Source organism: Physella acuta, unplaced genomic scaffold (genome assembly GCF_028476545.2).
Source record: "Physella acuta isolate Inbredline_101_S28 unplaced genomic scaffold, ASM2847654v3 ptg001276l, whole genome shotgun sequence".
NCBI classification, from domain to species: Eukaryota; Metazoa; Mollusca; class Gastropoda; family Physidae; genus Physella; species Physella acuta.
In genome coordinates this window covers 44,102-69,352 of record NW_026732791.1, presented here as the reverse complement: position 1 = coordinate 69,352, position 25,251 = coordinate 44,102, and the positions used below count along the sequence as shown (strand labels likewise).

The 25,251-nt window shown below is 35.9% G+C and overlaps 1 protein-coding gene across 5 annotated transcripts in view; it reads right to left on the bottom strand.

Annotated features, from left to right (window-relative positions):
* The window catches only part of LOC131957890 (spondin-1), a 60,898-nt gene that overhangs the window by 2,446 nt on the left and 33,201 nt on the right, over positions 1-25,251 (bottom strand). For 4 of the 5 annotated variants that reach the window (XM_059322713.1, XM_059322715.1, XM_059322716.1 and 1 more), the window contains 11 exons: positions 7,562-7,712; positions 6,858-6,964; positions 6,177-6,286; positions 5,514-5,644; positions 4,819-4,986; positions 4,048-4,184; positions 3,535-3,664; positions 3,063-3,233; positions 2,350-2,582; positions 1,671-2,058; positions 849-1,063 (listed from right to left, as the gene is read on the bottom strand). In XM_059322713.1, the coding sequence (XP_059178696.1) occupies positions 849-1,063; positions 1,671-2,058; positions 2,350-2,582; positions 3,063-3,233; positions 3,535-3,664; positions 4,048-4,184; positions 4,819-4,986; positions 5,514-5,644; positions 6,177-6,286; positions 6,858-6,964; positions 7,562-7,712 (1,941 nt within the window). The remainder of the gene's footprint in view (positions 1-848; positions 1,064-1,670; positions 2,059-2,349; positions 2,583-3,062; positions 3,234-3,534; positions 3,665-4,047; positions 4,185-4,818; positions 4,987-5,513; positions 5,645-6,176; positions 6,287-6,857; positions 6,965-7,561; positions 7,713-25,251) is intronic. The other variant, XM_059322717.1, reaches the window with a different exon arrangement.

Below are 25,251 nucleotides of genomic sequence, written 5' to 3'. Positions count from 1 at the left end.
AAAATCCTGGCAATAAAATATACAGGCAAGCTAAATATAATGAAACAAAAGTCTAAATGGAAACCCTTCAGGAAAAAAACCACACCATCATACAACTACAAAACATACAATTCAAAATGATTAAAGTGAAAAAAATATGTGCAAAAATAGATAAAAAATTAACGCTAGAAGTATAATTTAAATGTCAACCATAATATGGATTGCTAAGATGTTGAATCTTAACTGCTCATAATGTAACCTACAAGATATGTTGAATGCTATGCTAACATAGAAAGCAAAATATTTCTATACAAACGTAAATAAATTAAATTCAATATTGGGTGGTAGATGCAGCTCTTTTAAATCATTGACTTTTTTAATTTAAGGAGTTTAATCATAAAGTCATAAAGATAAAATCTTTAAATCAAGCTTACCTTGTGGTTCAAATTTAAACACTTTAAAAACTCAAGATTCTAAATTTTTGTAATTATCAGTGGTTGTAGAAAAGCAAATAAATATAAAAGGGTATTTACAGTAGATGTGGGAAATATGGAGCTGGGTCAGCTTAAGACTGGATACTTACCTTCAATTAAAAAAAATGTGACTTAGACAATGGAAATGTGTAACATTTGAAGAAGAGAAATATTTCCCAGAAGAAATATTTTTTATCAAGATTCTTAAATTTTTAGGACCTGCTAAAAATTTACAATGAACTCTTCCTTAAATTTGTCTTATAAAATTATGCTTCATAAAAAGACAGGTGAGAATACAGCTGAATTTTCTGTGCATCTACCACCCTTTTGATTTGAAGCACACACGTACTCTATAATAAGCTACAGAGAGTTTTTAAAAGTGGAATTACTGCCTACATTTGAATCAGTGCACATCGGAACATTACAGAAGCGCTTTTCTTTCTTAGAGGGGCATGGCCTCCCTCCATGCCACGGGCTTTGTATTCTTTTGCGTTGCCTGACCTGAACTGCCTTGTCCCCACAGACATTAGAGCAGGGAGACCACTCTTCCCATTCAGACATTTTACAATCAATTGCTGCGGATAAGAGTTGGCGGGGATGTTTTCGGGGCGCTGATGGGTAGATATTAGTAGATTAGTAAAACAGTTTTTCTAGTTTTAGTATGGGCCTGTTAAAATTTCAATTTAGGGAGCTACCTTTAAATTTTTCTTTTCAGTTCTTAGGCTGGCTGATAAAATCAAAATAATTTAATAATTACAAAGAAGAATTAAATATTAAATTGAAATCTTTACAGAATAGATTAAGATAAAAAAAAAACAAATAAGAGAGTACACTCAATACATTTGTATATAAACAATTATGACTTTCATGAGCACAAACTATTTGATTAGTGCTAACGACTATGAAAATTAATAAATGTCAAGGTTAACATTTTTTTTTTTAAATCTTGGCACCGTAATCTTTAACATTAGCCAAACATTTGTGCTTTTGAAAGATTAAATATGAATAGTAATAATTCTAAAACACAAACAATTATGCATGATAGAGTAATTACATTACAAGATCAGTTAATTATCCTCTATTTTTTTTTTTAGTTTTTTTCAGCAGGAAAAAAATTAGTGACTGTTTGCAGTGTAAGTTTCTAGAAAGTATAAACATAAGATCAAGTGTAAAAAGGGAAGTTCCTTGAATTGCATGATACAAAGAAATTCTACGTACGACAATTTTTTTCTCTGCATTTTTTCTTTTTAACCAACTTAAATGGACATCTCCTGCCTCCATTCTGTGCCTGGACCTTGATCTCGCGGGTCTTCATTATAAATCCTTTACCGCATGTTACCGAGCATTCACTCCAGACCGTCCACGGTGTTACCATACAGTCTATGACCGGTCCGTCTGAAAGCTTATTTCTACTTTCTTTGATTTCAAGTCTCCGTTGCTGCTGGCGCTTTAACTTCTTTTTCATCCTTCTTTCTTTTCTCTCTTTCTGCCTCATCAATTTTTTCATTTTCTTCATCTTCTCTTCCTCGTCCTCACTTACTTCTTCTGACGGTGTAACATTTTCTTGTGATAATTGACTCATCTTTTCTTTCTCCATTGCGGCAATCTTAGGATGAAACAATTTTAATTTTCCATTGAAGGTTTTTGTTATAAAAAGAAAATGCGAATTGAATTGTATTACATTTTTCTAAAACAATTTTTGACAAAATTAAAAAAAAAATTCTAATCAGAATAACTATAAAGGCCAATTAAAACATGCTTGAGAAATTCAATCATTGATGAACTTAAGATTAACTTACTACAATATTGTTTTCAATTTAAAAAAAATAATTACAAAATATATATTGCCTAAACAGAATAAAAATATGTAAACTGAAAATTAAAAACATGTCTCTACCTTTGCTTCCTCCTCCATTTTCTGCTTCATAAGTATATCTTTCCTAATCATGTCATCCTCCATTGTCTTTTGTTTTTCTCTCATTTCCTCCTCAGCACGCATTCTATCTTTATCCATAAGGAGCTGTTTTTCCATTTCCGTTTGCTTGCTTGGCATCTCCCTTCTGTTCATCATTTCTTGTTTGCTCATCATTAGTTCCTTGCCCATCATTTGTTCTTTGCGTAGAATGTCAGCTAGTAAAAGAATATTGAAAACATTTTGAATACATTAATTGTTAATCTCACTGAGAATTTTAGAAAAGTTACCCTTTCTGACCTCATGGTCAATAGAGCAGAGGAAGTAGAATTATCTGGGTTATTTTAAAACCTTGGCTTAAGAAGGGAGATTGTGGATCACCTTACTTGCTGCAATTAGGATTGGGGAATGCCAAATATGCAGATAAAGTAGAATTAACTGTTTTTTTTTAAAAAACCCTGGCTTATGAAGGAGGATTGTCATCAGCTTAATGATCACCTAGCTTATATGCCACAATTAGGATTGGGATGCTAAATGTACTCAAGACTAGAAACCAAATTTGAGACTAGTGAGTCAGTAGCTGTGGGTTCTTCCACTCTAATATATTTACTAAGGATAATACTAATATTTTTTTTATGATTTTGAAAAACAAGGAAAATGTTAATAATAACTGAAAAGGAAAAAGCCTTTATATGTACCCATGTGATCTGCACAAAGGTCCACACATTCTTTCTCAGTTTCGAAACGATTCTCATTGCCTCGGCATCCACCATAGCTGAACTGTTGACATTTTTCAATAGTCTGATTGTAAAACCATCGGGTGAAATTACCCATGCATGGCCCCTCATCAACGTTCATCTGACAAATGGCTGTAAAAGAGGTTTATTTTGTCATAAAAAAACGTTTTACACTGCCATCTAATCCAAAGATTCTAAATGTTGCATTGAGTTTTATGGAGCATTTGTCATGAGTGTTTAATTAAAATTTGCTATCAATTTAACAAAACTTTTAAAAAATTTAACATTACAAGAAGTAAGTGGGAAGAAATTACACAATATGAAATAAGTGTCAAGTCTTTATGAAAAAATACTAAAGCATACTATTTAAAAACAAAAAAATTTTTCTATCACATATCAGTAAACCAAGCTGAAGTAAAATCATTTTTTTTACCTGTAAAGTTTTTCATCATCATTGCTTTTTGGCAATCCATGATTTCTCCCCTGCACAAATCTTTTTCCATGAGATGAATGCCACAATCCATTCGTGGATTATTTGTATTGATGAACCTACGCCAGCGCTCCTAGAAAAATAAATGAATATTCTCAATAACAATAAGTGATTTACATTAAAAAATGACATTGTTACATCTGACTATGGTTAATTAAATAGCAGTAATAAAATAGAATGTCTTAATTTGTTTAAAGAACATTAAAAAGAATACAGATACATACATTAATAAATAAATATCTTATATTATAAGAAAATGGCTTGTCATAGCACTTGTCTCACAAATACATGTTTAAAAAAAACTCAAATAACTTGAAAGGGATGCAACCACATTAAAATAACTGCCGGTTATCTAACCTTATAAAAAAACTTTAAAAAATCAGGTGAAGATTAAATTGCCATCAGCAAAGGGGTATCAATAATAGTAATAACACAATAAAAGCTTCATTTCTTTACCTTCATGCCGAGGCCACAAGTCGCACTGCAGGGAGACCAATCAGACCAGTTGGTAACTAAACAAAGATCGTTTGGGTCTCTCTCATCATCGTGGCGCATCACATAGTTGTCATGTAGCTTCTTTCTCTTTCCAGTATCTGAAAGAAAACAAAAGCTCTTTAAATTTTTAATTTTGGTGTATTGTACAAGATTTTGTGAATAACTGCCAAGTTTACTTGAATATGTAAATGGCTGGTTTCTATTGATATATTAAATAAAGAGATTATGTAGTCTACACCAAAGGGAAAAAAGTTTTTTTATTTCCCTTTAATTTAGTACCACAAAAGAGTGGACTTAAAAAACTCTTGATTTTAAAACCTGAGTATCAAAAGGAATTTAAATCAAGACTTTAAAGCTTTTAGTCTTTACCACACAACTATTAACTTACTGCTTAGCCTAGCAGTTGTAAAACTATTTTAATTTTAATGAATTATTATTTCTTTAAAGAAATGCACTGGAGTAACTTGTAACACAATTGATTAAATCATCATACGTTTGATAATATGTAAGATAAGTAAGTTGTGGATGTATTTTAACATTGACTCGATTAATTTGCTCCACTGTCTTGTACATACAAATAATGCCACAAATACAATCCAACAAATGTCATTTAGACAATGACTCAATTACTTTCTAACCATGATTGACTTATACGGTAATATGACATCTGGTACATAAACATTATTAAAGCAAAGTTAAATAATAAAAAAAAATCTCCTAGCTGGCACCTACCTTTGCAGGTCCCAGTGCAAGACTCTGATTCAGTCAGCTGGATGTCACACATTTCTTTTTTAACACCCGGACTTTTTAATGTTCGTCTTCTTTCTCGCTGGCCAGGCCCACATGGATTGGAACATTCTAGCCACTCCGACCAGGCTGTGTGTGCACATTTTTCTAGATCTAAGTAAGACAAAAAAACACATTTAAAGAGTGCACATTTTTCTAGATCTAAGTAAGACAAAAAAAACCAAACCACCTTTAAAGTATGCACATTTTTCTAGATTCTAAATCTAAGTGAGACAAAAAACTGCTTTTACCTATTTTTATAAAATTGTTAGTGGGTTATAAAGAATATTTTTAAAGGGTAAATTTTAATTAAAAGGTAAATATTAATTAAAAGGTAAATTTTATTTAAAAGGTAAATTTTGATTAAAAGGTTAATTTTAATAAAAAGTTTAATTTTAAACTGTAGTGAGAGAAATGACCCAAATATTGTTAACTTACTGCAATAAAGAAATGGTAAAAATAATGACAGGGTCATTAGAAGCTGGTGTTATATAAATATAGATTCTTTTTTAAGATTCATTTTAAATAATAAAAAAAATATCCTATTCATGGTTAGTTTTAAGTTTTTCAACCTGATAGTTGTGATACATATTTTTTAACTACTGATGATATTATTGTTAACCAAATGAGTATTTACTTACAAAGCTTCTTTTTCATCACCATGTTCTTCTTCATCATGCTCACCAGCTCATCTGTGCTAGGGGAGATCTCTGCAGATGTACTCTTCCCATCATCATCTGTACAAACCTCTTTGTTTTTTGTCACTCTTAGTCTGAAGAAAATTGTTTCATTATTTAACTTTATTTTCTTAAAAGACATTTTACACAAGGAAATAGAAGCAATAAAAGGAAATTGGATGACTTTTTTATGAATATTTTATATAAAACATTAAATGAATATAAAAATAATTACTTAATAAAAATACTAAACTAGTTTACTTTCATTTTAACAACAGTTAAAAAAAAAAACACAGTTCAATGTTATTTTCACATTATCATGTACTATAATATTCCTGCCTACAGTTACATTAGAAAATGCTTTCAGCACAACTAAATAGGGGTTGAGAAAATCCGGCCACAAAATTTCAAATTTTTAAATAATATTATTCAGAAACATACTACATTATTGTATAGTAAATAGAAGTATATTGTAATTTGTTTTTAGTTTCTGTCCTCAAGTATTTGAAGAAACATTTTGGCTGTGATCAAAGAGTGATTTCCCCTTCATATAGGCCATACTTAAGCCCCACTTTCAAGAGGGACAAATGAAGAGATACCTTCAAGCATTGATAAATTTAGTTTTACCTGGCATATGGCTTGATTTCAATCCCATAAAATGGACTGTCAATGTCATTAGGGTAGGAGCTTGAGATCCTCTGGATGCGATCTGGTGGAATGGTGGGGATTTTTCTTCCCTGTTGAAAAATAACCAATGTACATGACGTTGGAAACAACAACAAATAATTGTTAAATGCTAAATAATATGATTCTTTCACTGATTGCAGACTAATTAGAAATTAATGATTAACACTGGAATTCTCAGAATTTCAAGTTTTGGTTAGACATAGACTATCTATTAAAGTTTTAAATGATTGCAGACTAATTAGAAATTACTGATTAACACTAGAATTCTCAGAATTTCAAGTGTTTGTTTAGACATAGACTATCTATTAAAGTTTTAAATGATTGCAGACTAATTAGAAATTACTGATTAACACTAGAATTCTCAGAATTTCAAGTGTTTGTTTAGACATAGACTATCTATTAAAGTTTTTAATGATTGCAGACTAATTAGAAATTACTGATTAACGCTAGAATTCTCAGAATATCAAGTGTTTGTTTAGACATTGACTATCTATTAAAGTTTTAAAGATTTTTAGTAAACTTTAGATAAAAAAGAAGTAATGAGTTAGCACAAGAGTACTGAAAGCTGTGTACTTATTGAAAAGAGCTGAGCCTGGTTGAAGGTTTCAAAAATTTACTAACCAGATAGGTAGGCCTGCTGTCAGTGCCTGCATCCCAGGGATAAAGATCTATGTCAAGGCTGTCTCTCCAGGTACAGTTAGGCAGGCACATGCTTTGACTGCTCACACCTGTCACAGGTTAAATATTGCAATTGTAATGCAAATTTATAAATTATTGGGATTATTAATTGCTTAACTAGCACATTAAAATTCTTTTGTATATTTAATATGTCATAGATAATTTAGTTATTTAAAAAAAGTCTAAAATAAAGATTTAATATAACTTATAAGAGGCCTTGTGTATTTTTAAAGATGAATTTGTAGCTATTAAACTTTAGGTATAATAATACAATACTCTTCAATTATAAATTTTAACTAGCAAATATTTACAGCATTTCAATTTCAATTGTATATTGATCAATCTAGTCTTTTTAGACTTCAGGTTAATACTGTTTTCCTGTAGTCTAGTATGATGTAGCCTACTAATTGCATGTGTATCAATCCATTAGTTGCAGGGGGGGTGGGGGGTGGGGGGAAGGAGTATGGGAGGAGATGTAATTTTAGTAGGAGCATGTTTTAAGAAAAGGTTAAATAACTTTATATTTGATAATGGGTGGGTGGAAATTATCAAATTAAGTGAAACCTGACTCATTGTGATTTTGTAGGCCTAGATGTCTTGCAAGATAAAAAAACAATAACAACAGTGCAATGTGTTGGTCCACTTACCTAGGCACCAGTCTGGACTGGGGCCAATCATTGTAATCAATGAGAGAAGATGTTTCTCTTTGTTTACGGTGTACACCGCCTTCAAAGACTCCAAGATTTTTTCTGGACCCCATAGTGGGTTTGTTTTAATCACTGTTCGAATTTTTTCACCCTGTTGATAAAAAATAATATACTTTTAATAATTCAGGTTCAACATCTCAAGTTATGCCTAATTAATATGATGTTAACATCAGCAGTGAATACTCTTAAAGAAAGATAATACCAGTTAAAATATGTTGCTGCAGTATTTCTAAAACGTGTAAAAAAAAAAGTTGATTGTGTTTTTAAAAAAAATATCTTTAGTTAGTAGATCTAGATCTACATAATTTTTTTTTTAATTTAGGGCCCTAGGTAAAATATTTTAGATGGTTTCATCACACACGAAGTATTTTACTATAGTATTGTTATTAAAAACTTGCAAAAATATTATTTATCAAAAGTTTAATGTGAATGACCATCTCTACCTCCCAGCTCCCACAGCAACCCCCCCCCCCGCCACACCTGAAAACTACTGCACCACATTATCACTACAACATTCAGCAGTAGTGGCCTAATCACTAGATCTAAATGGTCGTAATGGACCAATGACATTGAGTGTAGTTTAAAATGGGTGCTGTTGCAAATATTTATTAATCTAGTTAGATCTATACTCCGCATGTCTCTCAAGTCTGTACAAATTAGATCTAGATCTAGATCTAGATCTAGTAGAATTACCCCTTGCCTTTCAGGCACAGGAATTTAATTTTTCATTCATGATACTTCTAAATTTCAAGGGTATTGGGCAGTTTTTTCCCCAACTCGCTGGCAACTTTTATCCTTTCGGATTTCGCGAGAGAAACTAAGATTCTAACGGCTGGCAGATGAATATTGAAATATCGCATACACTTCCACTTTCTATTGTAAGATAAATATTTTTTTCCATTAATATCAAAATCATTAATATATTTAGACCTCGTTTATTTTTGGTATGATTTCTATCTAGCCTGCTAATTTTCTTGTTAATGTTTGTAATAAGTTTTAGATGTGTTTAGGCTAATAAACCTAAATTTGTTATTTATGTAAACGGTGAAGCTATAAATCATTTGTTTCTTCCTTAAATAATTTTCGGTTTTAAGCACCACTCAAAGTAAATATATATGTTAAGAGTTTAAACGAAAGCGCGACAGGTTTTTGGCGAATAGAATAGAAAGAAAGGAGGAAGGGTTCATTACGAGAGCTTGTAGGTGAATGAAAATCAAACTTGCCAGAAAAACCTATTACATTCGTGACAAAGTGGCCAAAACGTTGAAGGATGCGTATTTAAAATAATGTTAACAAATAGCGGTTGAGAAAATATCAACAACTTTAAAAACTTTAAAAAATTGTATCTATTCAACAAACACACATTTATCAACATACAACCGAGATTTATTTGGATAACAAACAAAGAACAAACAAACGGAAATCAGGAAAGCAATCAACACGATTTTAGACAAGTTTTGAAACAACACACCGGGCTCCCTACTATAATAATATATTTATATCATCCTCGCCACCCAATTTTTCCCTTTCCCGCAACCTAAGGTAAATGTAAGAAAACCCAAAACTTAATTTGTAGTGATAGTTTTGTCTATTAAATTATTATCACTATGCGACCACCAATCACAACACCCAAGCATAACTTAATTTTAAAAAAAAAACTATTTATCTTTATTAGCCCTATACAATAGAAACACTATTGTTAGTGTTCGTTATGTTGGTTTAAGTTAATAAAACACACACAGATAGATTGAAACAAAAATATTTGATTTGCCTTCGCACTGACAATTCTTCACTCACATTTATAGTTCACATATAACAATATTAGGGCCTACAGTGGCTCTACTGTAACAGTGTAGGCCTATATGGTATAACTGCCCTGATTGGCTCCCCTGTGTATTTTGATAGACTCACATAGGTGGTTCTAAATTTTAACAAATATGTATAGGCCCTACATGTAGGGGTTATAGAGAACGCTATAACCATGATGATCTGTTACATCTATTGTGTTGTTGTTTTTTTTCGTTTTTTAAATATGAAATTAACTTAACGACATCTATGCCTGTAGCCGTGAACTCTCTAAAGACGAAGAGAAGTTCTAACCTAGCAGGCACGCGCACCTGTCTGTTATGTAAGAGAGAGTACCCCGGCTGCCAGGTGTATAGGAACGTCAGGAAACCACGGCCAAGCCGGGCCCGACACCTGAGACATTTTTCTCAGCGATAGATGAAGACGTTACCATCATTATTCAGAGGCCTTTTACCCTGTGGCGTATGCAGGGGTGTGTGTGGGGGGGGGGGGAGGGGGAGGGGGGAGAAGGGGGTGGAGGGTCAGAACCCAACTCACGCACTAAAATATGACACCTGTCTTATATTACGTTACAAGCGACGGCACGCCACGCTGTTGACTTTTTTCAATGTTTTCAACGTGAAAATTTGGAATAACATAAAACCGTAGTTTTATTTAATTAATGAAAACACATACTCTCTCTCTCTCTCTCTCTCTCTCTCTCACACACACACACACACTATATATATATATATATATATATATATATATATATGAATAAAAAGTTATCTTTATGCCATATCTAGTACTTTACAAGACAGGAGATTAAGAGCAGTATAATGTCAACATTTATGAACCACTTCAAGACTGTCTATAGTAGTCTATACACATACCAGTAAACACAAACTCCCACACGCATACCACCAGCCCTCTCCAAAAGTTGTAAGTGTATTAATCCGGAATGCTGCGACCTTCCTTGGTGTTTCACACCTTAAAGTGTAGGTGAGAGCTTTTATCTTAATTTAAAGCTGTTTATATAATTAGTTCTAACACGACTCGCCCAAAAATAAAAATAAAAAGTGTATGTTTTTAAAACGGCTGTGTTGCGTTGGTAGGCCTAGTGTAGGTTAAGCACTTGGGCTGTATCAGTAGCGGGGGTTGAAAAATAAAGTTGTGCAGACACGGCGGTGTAATGATGCACCGGAGAACGGGTTGCTGAGGGGTGGGTGGAGTTGGGTAGTCTAAGATGTTGATGTAAGAACAGACGCAAAACGTAGAAAGACTTAATCTTGGTATTTCAACTTTACATTTGGGCCAGCATATACAAATATATATATATATATATATATATATATATATATATATATATATATATATATATATATATATATATATATATATATATATATATATATATATATATATATATAACCTATAAATTAAAAGAACTTTAAGGCATATCTACGCTACATAACAAAGCTCCATTCCGTTACTCGTACATTACGATAACGTTAACTCTCACAAAATATCACTTAATTTTTTACCTTTCTGAAAGTAATAATTTAAAGAACCCAACAATATGCATATTACGTCTTAGTTCTTAACCTCTACTGCCCCGGTAATATCTTCACAAAAAACAAACTTTCTTTCTCTCACATAGATGGCGCGACGCCATTTGTGAAGTACCTTTCTCTATTCAGGCCTACACTTTAGAGTTGTTGTTTTTTATAACACAATATATATATATATATATATATATATATATATATATATATATATATATATATATATATATATATATATATATATATATATATATATATATATGTGTGTGTGTGTGTGTGTGTGTGTGTGTGTGTGTATAACGTTTTTCAATACATCTGAAGGCTGAGAAATTGCATAAACCCAGGGCGCCGAAATCTGTCGCTGCGCCCCAGTGTTAGATTATATCTTTAACAACAGCATATGTAGAGGTAATTAGCGCTTTACAAGATACGAGCCTAACTGGCAAATTGGTTGAACAAGCGCAGTGTTTATTTTTAGCATAGGATCTAAAGCAAAGTTGTTAGAATAAATTAATCTGAACTAACAAGGTAAACACGCTGTTATTACTACAATTACTTCAGAAACTTTGACTGGGTTAAAATTAGTTCCTAAATGGAATTTAACATTATCTGTTTTGTTTAAAAATATAAGGAAAGCACGGTGTGGGATTTTTTTTTCTTACTCGTTACGTTTCTGTATCAAAGTTGAGTGTTTTATCTTTTTACAAGCTTTTATTTAACTCACTTCCTCTGTCTGTCGTCAGTCTGTCTAGACGGGAACGCAGGAGTGAAAATTCGGACAGTTCTACTTGACCGATACGATTCACAGTTGGCACGTGGGTCAAGACATGAAGACAATGCAATCTGAAACTAAATTTGACTTAATTGGATGCCTAATTAATTTTTTATGAATTAATAAAAATTTGGACCGAATTAGTAGGCATGTCTAGCCAACCACACCACACGCGTCATCACCTTCAATAGCTGCGCCATCACGTAATGGCTGCGTTCAAAAACCATTGCGCGCCTACTGAACGTGATGTTCAGTAGGCGCGCAATGGTTTTTAGTCATGTAACTCTATTGTAAATAAAACATGTAAAGTACTGAAAAAAAATTCATAAAAAACGTTTTAATAACAAGCTTTTATGTAATGATGCACTAAAAAGTAGAAAATAAATTATAGACTACTATTTAAATAACTATAAAGAAAAGCGTGGGTGTCTTCCTTAACATTAGTAAAGGTATCCAATAGATACTAAAGTGACCCACGCTTTTCTTTATAGTTATTTAAATAGTAGTCTATAATTTATTTTCTACTTTTTAGTGCATCATTACATAAAAGCTTGTTATTAAAACGTTTTTTATGAATTTTTTTAATTTAAATCATGGCGTGGTTCTTAAACAAATAAGTCATGAAAACAGCGCAAGTTTATGTAATATTTAAGTTTATGTAAACAATATTAAAAGCTATCTTTTTCAAGGCTTTTTTATATTTTATCTGAAAAACGTTCTGAAAAAAAATATGGTTTAATCCGGTACTAAATACAAGGTTTGCTTTGAAATATTTTATTAAAAACTAAGTATTAACCCAAATAAGCTACACAAAAAAAAGTTTAAAAATTCTAATATAGAAGACGTTTTCACTTATAATTTATTGTAATAGGGCCTACAGTTTAACAGTTAAGAAATACTATTATGGCACAATTAATACTATCGTCATTTAAAAATATGGGTAATATTTAAAAAATAAATAAATAAAAATCTAATGTGGATATATAATTATTAAAGCCCTTTGTTCCTTTTCATTAAATAAATACCAATAAAAAAAGTTGACCACCATTGTGGTTAAAATCTGGCACGAGCTTGGTGGCAATGTCAGTGTAAACAAACCAGCCCACGTCAGGTGATGTTGCTCTGCTTTCCCAGCGGCAGCACACGACGTTTTCTGAAAGGCATCTTTCTTCACACGAGCCTCTCTAGGCCTAGTCAATGGTTCTCAATTTCTTCTTACATCGACCACACATTCTTCTGTTTACCCCTACCATTAAGACGTAGAGTAGTGTAGACCCAGATCTATGTTGATCTCCCCCATTTCTCTATATATAGCTAGTCACGTTGGCGAAAAAGGGCGCTTGCCTTTTCCAAATTGGGGGTGGGTGGATGTGGTGAATGGTCTTTTTACCAGTCACTGTCCCTTAACAGTTTTTACTTTGGTATCACACAGTTGATGTAAAAAAAGTTTAAGAAGTCATAAAGCCAAGTAGCATTCTATTTTCTTAAATTTGACTGTGTATAATTTAATGTAATGTAGCTGTATTTTTTTCACCCGTTTGGCACCCAGGGCGGCCGCCCCTCACGCACTCCCTAGGTTCGCCTTTGTTGATTAATGTGATTGTTGTTTTATATTAATATATCTAATGTACATTTATTGCGAGCATAAAGGGTACTATGCTTCATGTCAAAATTAATTTTGTTATTAAAGAAATTTAAACATTTTTTGGCTACTTAAAGTTAACATATTTATCATTTTATGTTATCAAATGTTTTTTTTTTTTTTGCTAAATGTTACATGCTAACACAACTTATTGTAAGGTAGGGGTCCTTGTAATATATTTAGAACCGCCGCTCTAAAACAATGGACATGCTTGTGTGGGTGGGTTACCTACGTCACCGGGTACCGCTGTCTGCGAGGTACGCATGTTTTCCCTAGACGTATTGCACGTTTTATTCGCCCATGATTTGTTTTATTTTTCTAAACCCGGACGAAAAGGTAAGCTGTCATCCCAATGCCAATGACACGTGGGATGTCACACATCACCTGTCAAAACTCCAACAGATAGCAGGTGAGGACGGAACCGTGGTAATTAATTACGCAAGGTAAATTTTAAAAAAAATTAAATAACTAAAACAGGATTTTTAATATATTAAACATGTTTTTATCGCGGTGTTATGATTTGATGGTTTATGCAAAGTGCAAATTAAAAATAATTTTCGTATCGGCATCCAGGTGACCCTTAACATCAGGTGCTAATTGAGATGATGCACGTGCCACGATGAGGAGTGTTGCATTTACAGGTGAGGCCGTGAGTACTTGACTGCAGGGGAAACCCCGGGAGTATGTTGAGGGTGTTTGAAAAACTATGAACTCATGTTGAACTTTAAGATTTATAATAAATTTGGTGGGGTGGGGGGGGGGGGGGTATGGTCTTAGGAACCATGTCCCATTTTTGGTGTTGTTGACTTGCCGGGATTAACGTTAGAGTTAGGATTAAGGATTAAGAATACAGTGAGGATAAGAGAAGGACTAGAGCAGCGACACCAATAACAATATATCTTCGGTTGGCCCAACAGATAAAAAAATAATATACAACTTGAACTCACATATTTTTATTTTATTTTTGCTTAGTTTACACAAAGGGGTGACACGACCAGAGCCCCTCCACCCCCCCCCCCTCCCTCCCATACAGTTATCCATATATTTTATTTGCGATAAGAAGAACCTAGCTACCTTAATCGATTAGTAACAGCATCTTCTTGTAATTTAAACGAAGACGGCCAGAGCCGTGTGGGACCAAGGACTAACTTCGCCCCTGGATTTCTTTCATTTTTCTTCATGGGAGGGGCACATATACCTTCGTGGGGGGGGGGGGGGGGCGATGGTCACAATCTATTTTTTCTACATAAATTATATACTTTTTTTTCATTTTGTCCCAGAAGTACTACGAGGGCGGGGGGGGGGGGGGGGGAGGAGAGTGATGGGTAGTGTCCCCGAATAGATGCCTGAAAGAAACTCAGTTCACACACCCCCTTCCCCGAATAAGCATTTTAGGCATTGTTAGTTATAGTACGGTGTGCTTGTCACTAGCTTATATATTTAAAAATAATAAAAAAAGCAGGTTTGATTAATTTTTTTTGGGAGGTAATACAATTATCTGGAATTTTTAAATTGATTTCCTAGACCCGATGCAAATTACGTGTAACAAATGGTATATTTGGGTAGTTAGTTCAACCGCGTTCTTTCTTCTAATTTGTGCGTAGTCTACATAAAAAAAAAATCGCACCACCTAAAGCACTCAGTGACCGGCATCTGGTTTGTATTTTTGTATGTTTGTATGTTTGTATGTTGGTACCTACCAAGACTTCCTGTGAAGGTCAGTGTTGCCTCGCGCTCACACGGGATAATTAATTCTTGTAGCTCATTACCTTCTCAGTTGTTACTTGAAACCTATTGTGATTTTCATTCACGAGTTGTCTAACGTGACATACGATTTTCAGATCCCCACGGGTTATGTTATGAGAGATAAAGAGATGTGGATCATTTACTCGGGCAAAATTTTGAATTCTCTCCCTTGACATATATTACATTGTTGCGGTACATTTTGTTATTTTTGGGTTAAATTCCAGTCTAATTTTGCGCCAGTAGTAACCCCCCCCCCCCCCTCCGCCATTCATTGTGCTACGTTTTGGGTTAATACCCCTAATTTTTTAACAACTTAGTATCGTTTAAAAATCGAGAATCAGCGTGGGCGGGGATAAGGGTTATATTAATGACAATGAACTAGGGACTCTCTATTTAGTGTGACTTAATGTCATCTTTTGCTGCACTGCATTCTATTTTTTGCCACACAGTGCGCATCTCTCAACGGGCCTGCTCAAACCCTTCACTGAAAAAAATAAAATAAAGAAAAAAAACACCACACAGAGAGGGTTTCAAAGGCATTCTCGCGCCGACACTTATGATCTTTTTCAGCCTTCTGTAAGTGCTCCCCCCCCCCCCCCCACTTCCATCCCCACCCCGTATGCTTGCTGCCCCGGTCACATGACCCGTCAGGTAAGTTAAAAAAAAAAGATCACGTACATTGTTCGAGGCTTAAGGCACCTGTGTTGTCACACAACGATGACACGTTTATCTCTGCAGAAATTTAATGATGAGTACCACCCCTCCCCTCTTCCGTAGACGTCAGGCCATTTTTTTTTCATTTTTTTTTGGTTCAGTTTTACAGCTCTGCTTTTTTTTTTTTTGGTGGAAGTTAAAGGGAGAGTAATAATAATGGTTGATAAAGGGGAGGTAATAATTAGGGGTTTTAAAATTTTATTATGGCCTTTTATCGTAAGAGTTTTCAGAAAAAATGTGAAATAAAAAAGTAGACAGTTATTGTATAGTCGCGTTACACCTGTGACTTTTGTTGCCGAGTTTTAGAGGCGACAAGGTTGGGGGTTAGATGTAAACAGTATGAGGGAAAAAAAGATACAAAAAACCATAATCCTCACAAGAAAGAGGTAAAAGTTTGAGAGGGAATTAAAAGTAAAACTTTGGAGTAGGAAATCCGCAAATTGAGTTCAATGGAGAAGCGTAGTCTAGACTTCCAAGTTGATGAGATGGAAAGATACGTACGAAAATAGATTCGGAGGGAAGGAATGTGTTACTTTATAGCTTGTTTGATTGATAAACTGTTTATTGAACACAAGAAAAAAACAAAACAAAAAAAAACGTGTGCTAGTAAAAACAAAACAGCTTCTGTCACACTCTATTAAAACACATCCAACAAGAGTTGTCGTATTTAATTGTCACACGTAATTGAAACTAAACGACCAGAAATTGATATTTTTTTTTATATCTGACAAACAACACTTTGTCATTCAATCATTTATCTTTCTGTATGTTATCTTATTTTTTTTATCGTTCACACCTCCACGGTCACAGTTCAACCTACACAATGGCATAATCTCCCCATCTCGTAATCTCTCTCTCTCCCACAGATAACACCCCTCTCTTCACTCTCATGTCAGACAACAAGAATGCACCTTTTTATGTGCACCACCCAGGTAATAATAATTGTTGGATTTAGAGCAAGAAGGGGAAACAAAACAAGCCGAGATCGGTTACTTCCCATTTATCAAGTTTCGTCAAGAGAAGCGCAGCCTTCGTTTACACGTAATTACATTCGTGACGGAGTTGGTTTCGTGCATTTTGTTCGGGGTGTTCTACGATAAAGTGAGTTTCACTAATCCCTCCTTAACCCACCCCTTAGCTATTGCTATAAACAAGAATTCTTGTAAAAATTATCTTTATATTGACTGTGACGCAGTGGCGTAGCGAGGTCGGGTGTCACCCGGTGCGGCACTTAATGGTGTCACCCCCCCCCCCCCCCCAGAAGCGTTGCGACCCTTCCCGGGGACAAACTTTCAAACTTTCGATTTGCACCCCCCCCCCCCATCAAACTTTCGATTTGCACCCCCCCCCCCCCCCCTCCTCAAAATGTTCTCTATATATTTTACTATTTTTTGCCTTGGTGTCAACCCCCTAAATGGTGTCACCCGGTGCGGTCCGCACCCCCCCCCCTCGCTACGCCTCTGCTGTGAAGTCATATTGGTAAAAATCACCGGCCAGAGCGCAAGAGTTCCTAGATGAACTTCAACAACCACGTGTTCGTGACCATGGCGAGCCACCTAGATAGAGGCATTCGGCTGTGGTCAGGCATGGACAGGGGTGGTCACCGCCATGCAACACTTAGCCCTCGATACACAACTCTGTGGTGCCACAACGACCCACTAGTGTTAAAGATGTTTTAATTTCTTATTTACTTAGCGTCATATCCCCACCCTTCGCATCAACACCTCATACACCTCTATGTAAAAGTTATCAGCATTTTAAGTATAACATCCATTCAACCCCCCCCCCCCGCAAGCTTTATAAGAAAATAGTATCTGTATATTCACAATAACATTCCATCGTCACCACGATTTCTATCTAAGAAGCTTTCATACTCTCTACTTCATATTGACTACCAATTATCCTAGCTCCCACTTGAGTTACTTCCAGGGATCTATATACGGGGTGGGGGGGGGGCACTGCGACCCGGCACTGATCGTAACACCCCAACATTATATAGAAGTTAGTAAAATGTCTGTATACGACTAGCATCCCTTCACCTCCACCCTCTACCCCCACTATAAGCGCCTGCGTGTTTGCCAACGCCACAACACTACAGACAGGATAACAGAGAAGCTGAAACAGACAAGAACGAAGCCAAACTGCTGAAAGCTACCACCTACCATTTATCACTATTTTAATATCCGTGGAGCCGTTTTCAGAAATATTTCTATCAATCTTTATATACGTTTTTTTCACCGTTTCTGGGTTCGTTATATTATAAAAAATTATAAAATTGCTGCAAGTGTTATATTGTCGAAAGATCGACCTGCAGGTCAATAGGACAGGTGAAGTGGAGTTCATATGTTTCCGTGACCTGTATGTATGAAGAGATCCCACTTAATAGCACCCTGAGATCACACATAACACCACCCATAGATCACACATAATAGCACCCATTATAGATCACACATAACACCACCCATAGTTCACACATAACACCACCCATAGATCACACATAATACCACCCATAGATCACACATAATACGACTCAGAGATCACACAAAATACCACACAGAGATCACACAAAATACCACCATGAGATCACACAAAATACCACCCAGAGATCACACATATTTCTTACGGCGTAGCTAATTAAAAGCAGACGGAAGTCCAGATGGCCACGTACGGAGTTCTGGAAATATTAGGCCCTACTTCTCTTTAATCGCATAACGAGAAAGTAAGTTCTGTAAAGGTTCTTTATATTCGGGAAAACTAAATTATGTTGCCGTTATGTAAATTTCATTGCCGGTAAGGTATATTTGGTTTCTGGTAAAGGTAAACCGTGTTGACAGAAAAGGTAAATTTTTGTTGCCGATTTCGATAACGAGGAAAACATGCAGTAGGTGATGTTGTGGTATCCAAGGTATCACATGTAAACATTTGTATCACACATAAACCAAGGGGAAAGGGTATGTTGAAGTCGTTGAAGTTGAACCAGGGGTGATTATTTCAGTAAAGGTTAGAAATAAATAAATGAGTTCAGGCCGTTTTATTTCTTCAAATAAAAATCAACAAATACAACTTTTAAAAAGAAATTGTGTTTAAGTCAAATATAAAATGGTTGATATAGCCGTCTGAAAAAAAAATCAAATTACAATTTCAACAAGGTCTTATTTGTTTGAATTTTTGTTTATACTATGCAAAACCCTCACATGGGTCGGCGTGGTCGGGTCGGTAAAGCTTAAGGTTGGTAAACCGAAAATTCCAGAGTTAGAAACCTCCCAGGCCCATGCGGCACGATAGCTGTGGAGAACACACCCAAAAACAAAAAGCAGGCTGAAATTGTAGTCAAATGCCTAAATGGCGCCTGAGAGGCTGACATTTGTAATTTTGTTGGAGAAATCCCTTCCAACATTACAATAAAGAGCGAAGAAGAAGAAGAAGAAGAAGAAGAGAAGAAAGCTCGCACCAAATTTCAATCAGCTGTGAGATTTTATTACAGAGTGCCGAAGCCTGAACCATGTCAAGGATGTACCCAAGATTCATGGGCAGAGGCGTAGCGAGGGGGGGGGGGGGGGGGGGCGAGGCGGGGACATATGTCCCCGGGCGCCGACCTTAGGGGGGGGGCGCCAAATTGAAAGTTTGAGGGGGGGGGGGGTGCAAATGAAAAGTTCGAGGGGGGGGGGGGTGCAAATCGAAAGTTTGAGGGGGGGGGGGGTGCAAATGAAAAGTTCGAGGGGGGGGGGGGGTGGGTGCAAATCGAAAGTTTGTCCCCGGGCGCCGGGAAGGGTCGCTACGCCTCTGTTCATGGGCTCAGGTCAACATGTCCTATGTTCATGGCCGGTATTCAAGAAAAACAAGGTAATTAAAAAGTCTAGTGACAATTTTAGCGCAATTTCCTTATGTTATCTAAAAATAGCTCTGTCGTAGCGTAAATCAAGAGCAGGGTTAGTAAAACCATTGGTTAGTTATTAAAACGTTTTTTATTAATTTTTTTCAGTATTTTACATGTTTTATTTACAATAGAGTTACATGACTAAAAACCATTGCGCGCCTACTGAACGTGATGGCGCAGCCATGGAACGCGATGGCGCAGCTATTGAACGTGATGACGCGTGTGGTGTGGTTGGAAAAAATGCCTACTAATTCGGTCCAAATTTAATTAATTCAAAATTTTTTTGTGACCGAACGAAAGGATATTTTTGAAAACTTTCTTCGGCAATATTGTTCTAAATTATGGCAGGAATCGATTGATACATGTTTCAAGTCGCTAAGTGGTCTGGTTGCCGAGATATGGGCCAAAAACTGAATTTTTTCGAGGTTTTTTGGCTTTTCCGGGAAATACATGAAAGAAACCCGTAATCTTTATGGCCTATGTTCATCCTCGTAACTTGCTTAACATAATTGCTTTTGGAACTAGTCATCGATATTGCTTCGTTGAGGAGGAGATACGACTTAAAGCCCGGACACACATTCATCCATACATTCATTCATCCATCCATCCATTCCCAGAAATGACGAGTTAATAAACGCAATTCTCCAGAATGGAAATTGCGCTAAAAAATTGTTTATTCTGTCATTATCGCTGTTAATTCGTAAACATTGATAATGTTCGGGAAATTCCGGAGCTCCAAACTTTAAAGCTCTTTGCACCGGTGTGCAATCTGTAGATGAAAGTGATGTGAATTAATTTCTATTTTAGAAAAAAAATATTACATCCATTTTTAGTGGAAATACGTTAGGTTTGGCTTTAAAAAAAAACGAATTGGTGCACTATTGAGGAAAAAAAAACGGAGGAAATTATACGGCAGTTAGGGAAGGCTACACTTTTAACGAACTGTGAAACCAGAATAAACAAGGGCATGTTGTTTAATCTAGCTCGTCAATTTAGAGTTACCGTTCGTTGAATTGTTTAACGATGGAAGGGGGATGTTGATGGCTGATTTGAACACGCCTCGGGAGTCATGGAGTTTAATGGTCTCAGTGGTTCTAAAATTATATTCTGTAATAATTTTTTTTGTATTTGCTGGATAAAGATGATGTATAAAATCATGCATCTAATTAGTATTTATGTAATTGGCTACCTCGTTACCCGTACTATTTTTTGAGAATGAACAAAGAAATTTTAGCGTATCGATTCACAGGGAAAACAATTCTTAAATTTAGAACCCTTGTTCTAATGTAAGAATGATTCACTAAAAACAACAACTCAAATACTGTTCTAGCCTGGCATTTTAATTAACCCGATGAAGATGTAGTTTTTCGGTTTTGTTTCGTCGTGGATTTAGATTGAGCTAGACATTGCGCTATTTTTAGAAACCAATTGTATGTAATAGTTCTTTTTTTTTTGTAAAACAAAAGGTTTTATTTTCTTTCTTTTATTTAGAGAAGCTGAGGCTTAAAAATGCTGAATTTCTGAAAATAGGAAGTTATAAAAATTGCATTTTTTTTTTTAAATTACATAAGCCATAATAAAATGTGGCGCAAAGCTAACATTTGTATTCCATTTTTTTAAAATATACCAACAAATCTAATTAAAAAGTGTTTTTTTTTTAAAGTTAAATGACAATAATATAAAAAAAAATATGTTAGGGGAAGCAATCTGATTTCAATACAAAAAAACCTACGCTTCCAGTTCCCTTCCTTTGAAATCAGACCCACCCACCCCCTCCCATTCAATTGTGATGTTATGTAAATTTCCTGAAGCCCCCCACCCTCATCCACTAGTTGATTTCTTAATCATTTCCGTGAAAATCTGCCTGAGCTTCATTCGTGTTTTTGGTCCTATGATCTCTTTAAAGAGATCAGCAAAGCCCTCTGAGAAAGGTTTCGCACTAAGGACGCGGGATGAATAGCAACCAGGGAACGGAGGACCCACGGACATGTCGTGTCATGTCCAGTGATAGAGCTACGTGTCACGTGTCTGGTGGCGAGCATGTGACCCCCCCCCCCTCCGCCCCGCCCCCCCCCCCCCACACACAGTCCACCTAGGGGTCACCAGTCCAGTGATAGACACAGTGTCAGGTTCTAGTGGTGAGCATGCGACCCCCCTCTACACCTAGGGGTCACCAGTCCAGTGATGGACCTAGTGTCAGGTGTCTAGTGGCGAGCATGTGGCCCCCCCCCCCCCACACACAGTCCACCATGGGGTCACCAGTCCAGTGATGGACCCAGTGTCAGGTGTCTAGTGGCGAGCATGTGCCCCCCCCCCCCCACACACACAGTCCACCATGGGGTCACCAGTCCAGTGATGGACCCAGTGTCAGGTGTCTAGTGGCGAGCACCTGACCCTGCAGTCCACCTAGGGGTCAGTCTGTACAGGCCATGAGGGGCGCAGAGCACCAAACATAAAAAACATAACCTGGGAATAGTTTGCGTGGCGTTCAAGAATGTTCCAAGTTACTATAGCAACCGTTTACAAATTTAAAAACAATATTAAAAAAAAACCAATAAAACGAAAAACTATATCACTAGTGGAAATGCTATGTTGTATTAATATAAGAGTGTGCCATGAATATATGGCGTCCAACTGTCATTATGTTACTAAAATCCTACCCCCCCCCTTTCACCAATGCGCCAATTATATTGACAAAATATCAGTCAAGTAGCTCTTAAAATAAATAATTTAGATCCGGTATAAATAAGAAGTAGAGCATTGAAGCGTTTTAAAAAAACAAATCTGTTTAGTTAACAGGGTCTTAGTAAAAGATGGCTTTTCGAGACTTTCGAATGTGCTAGTGTTTGTTGTATAATTAGCATCATATCGACACAAGCGGCCTATAAGATGGCAGACAGGGGAAGAGAGAATCAATGGCAACTTGATCTCTCTAATGTACCCACACCTTTTTGTTTACGGTGTGTATTGTTTTAATTTTTTGTTTAAATATATAATAATATAAGCAACCTCTTCGTTTTTTTTTACTCACCGCTCCCCCAAACTTTCTTCGAACTACACCAAACCTCACCCCCGACCCCCCAGTTGTCTAACCTTGACCCCACAGCCCTTGAGATCCGTAATCGCTTGCTCTGGTTTCTGTACCCCCGAGCTCCTAATTTCTAATTTTTCGCTTAATTCTCCCCCTTTATATGCCCCCGCCCTTCCCTATCGTTACCCAAACCTCGCCAAGTTCGCTGAGGTTAACATGTGGGTGGCTCGACTCCATCAATTATTATTTCTTATATATTTTTTTTATCATGCACCGAGAAGAATGGATTCTTGTTTATGTTTCGACTTGACTAAAATAAACTAAAGGCTATTGCAGAAAGAGAAGGCCAAACGCGCTGTATTTTTGTTTAATCCACCTATGTTTCTCTTATTCATAGGGCGGTGACTCGCGTAAAAAAAGAATCTATAAATACATTCAATTTAAACAGGAGCTGAACCCAGCCATAACAACATGTAAAAATGTGTAGCCTCTAAAAAAACTGGGAAGTGTTGGACGTTTGACGAACAGCGAAGTATCGATCACAGGTTTCACTTACAGCCAAAATATGTCTGGGTTAGTGTGAGATGTAAACAACGGGGATAAGCAGACAATTCTTGTATCGCTACCAAACAAATAACAGTTACCTGTTGTCATATATATATATATATATATATATATATATATATATATATATATATATATATATATATATATATTGTAGCTTGAAGATATTGTGACAAAAAATGGATTATTAAATACGTCATTACTTTTATAAATTAAAACATTTTCAATACTGGACGGATGATATACGTATTTTTTTTTTACCTTTTGACACAAGTAATTAATAAAAGGATTCTAAAGTGTAAGTATGTTCCATTATTTTCTATTTAAAAATATAAATTGCATTTTTGGCATTTTAATTTTAAACAAAAATCGATGATTCAATGTTTTTCTCTAGTGTAAGGTAAATCTAAAATTAAAATTAAATTAAAAAAAAAACTTAAGTGCAAATAGCATTTGTTCTCATGGATTTGTACGGTTCGAATTTTTATCTTACTCAGTCGTGAGCCACAAGGAGAAGATTTAGAATGATGGGTCGTCAACTTAAACTGGCGAATAACAGGGACTACCCTGACAAGGCTTCATAAAAAGTCTTAAAAGGTGAGCCTACAAACCGGGGGGGGGGGGGTGAGAATTTAGATAACCCCCACTCATAAAAAGAGAAAAGCAGATAACCCCCACAACACAACAGAAAGAACTCATACGCCCGCTCACACACAACACATACAACTCAAATGACCCCTCCCCACAAAATTAACAATCAAAACTCAAATGACCCCTGCACACACACACACATACACAAACGCAAGTACAATACCCCCCCCCCCCCCCCCACACACACACCTAAAAAAGCTCACTGAATACCTAAACAAATCTACTAGCAAATAAATACCGTCAAGGTACGGGCAACGTAGTTCAGCTGTCAGCCCAAACGCGTGCAGCTGCATGTCAAATAAACAACGACGACAGACAGTTTGATTACAGCTGGATGCTTGAGTCAATATCCTATGTAACAACACAATACTAAAAGGACATACTCCCCCCAAATACAAAACTTCCAAGTACACATATCTGTGGAGTTGACAGTTCAGTTTGATTACAGCTGGATGCTTGAGTCAATATCCTATGTAACAACACAATACTAAAAGGACATACTCCTACCTAATACAAAACTTCCAAGTACACATATCTGTGGAGTTGACAGTTCAGTTTGATTACAGATGGATGCTTGAGTCAATATCCGATGTAATAACACAATACTAAAAGGACATACTCCCACCTAATACAAAACTTACAAGTACACATTTCTGTGGATTTGATTACAGCTGCATGCTTGCGTCAATGTTTTATGTAACAACATAATACTAAAAGGACATACTCACACCTAATATAAAACTTCCACGCACATATTTACAGCTGGGTGCTTGCGTAAATATCCTATGTAATAACACAATACTAAAAGGACATCACCGAACACAAAACTCCCAAGCAAACATTTCTGTGGAGTTGACAATTTGATGACTGAATGCTTATGTCAATAACTCATATTTAAAGGACATACTCCCGCACACACTTTCCCCCACACACAAACTCACATTTTACCGAGTTGATGTGTGTGGGGTGTGTGGGGTGCCACTTGTCTGACACCATCTCCCTGCAAGCTTGCACTAAACAACTTTTTTTTTCTGGAAAGAACAGGGGGTGGAGGATATTTTACGACATGGCGCTTAGGGCTTTGATCCTCCTGTCAGAGCGTACACTAAGCCATGAGGGGGTGGGGGTGACGAGGGGAGGGGCGGCTCGTAAAACAGCTGTCAGCACGGAATGTTCTCGGTACTTTAGGAATCACAGCAGACGTGAAAGAAAAAGTAAAAAAAAATATTATTGAAAAGAAAAGGTTCAACACAATTGTTTAAGAGAACGCCTCATAATATTAG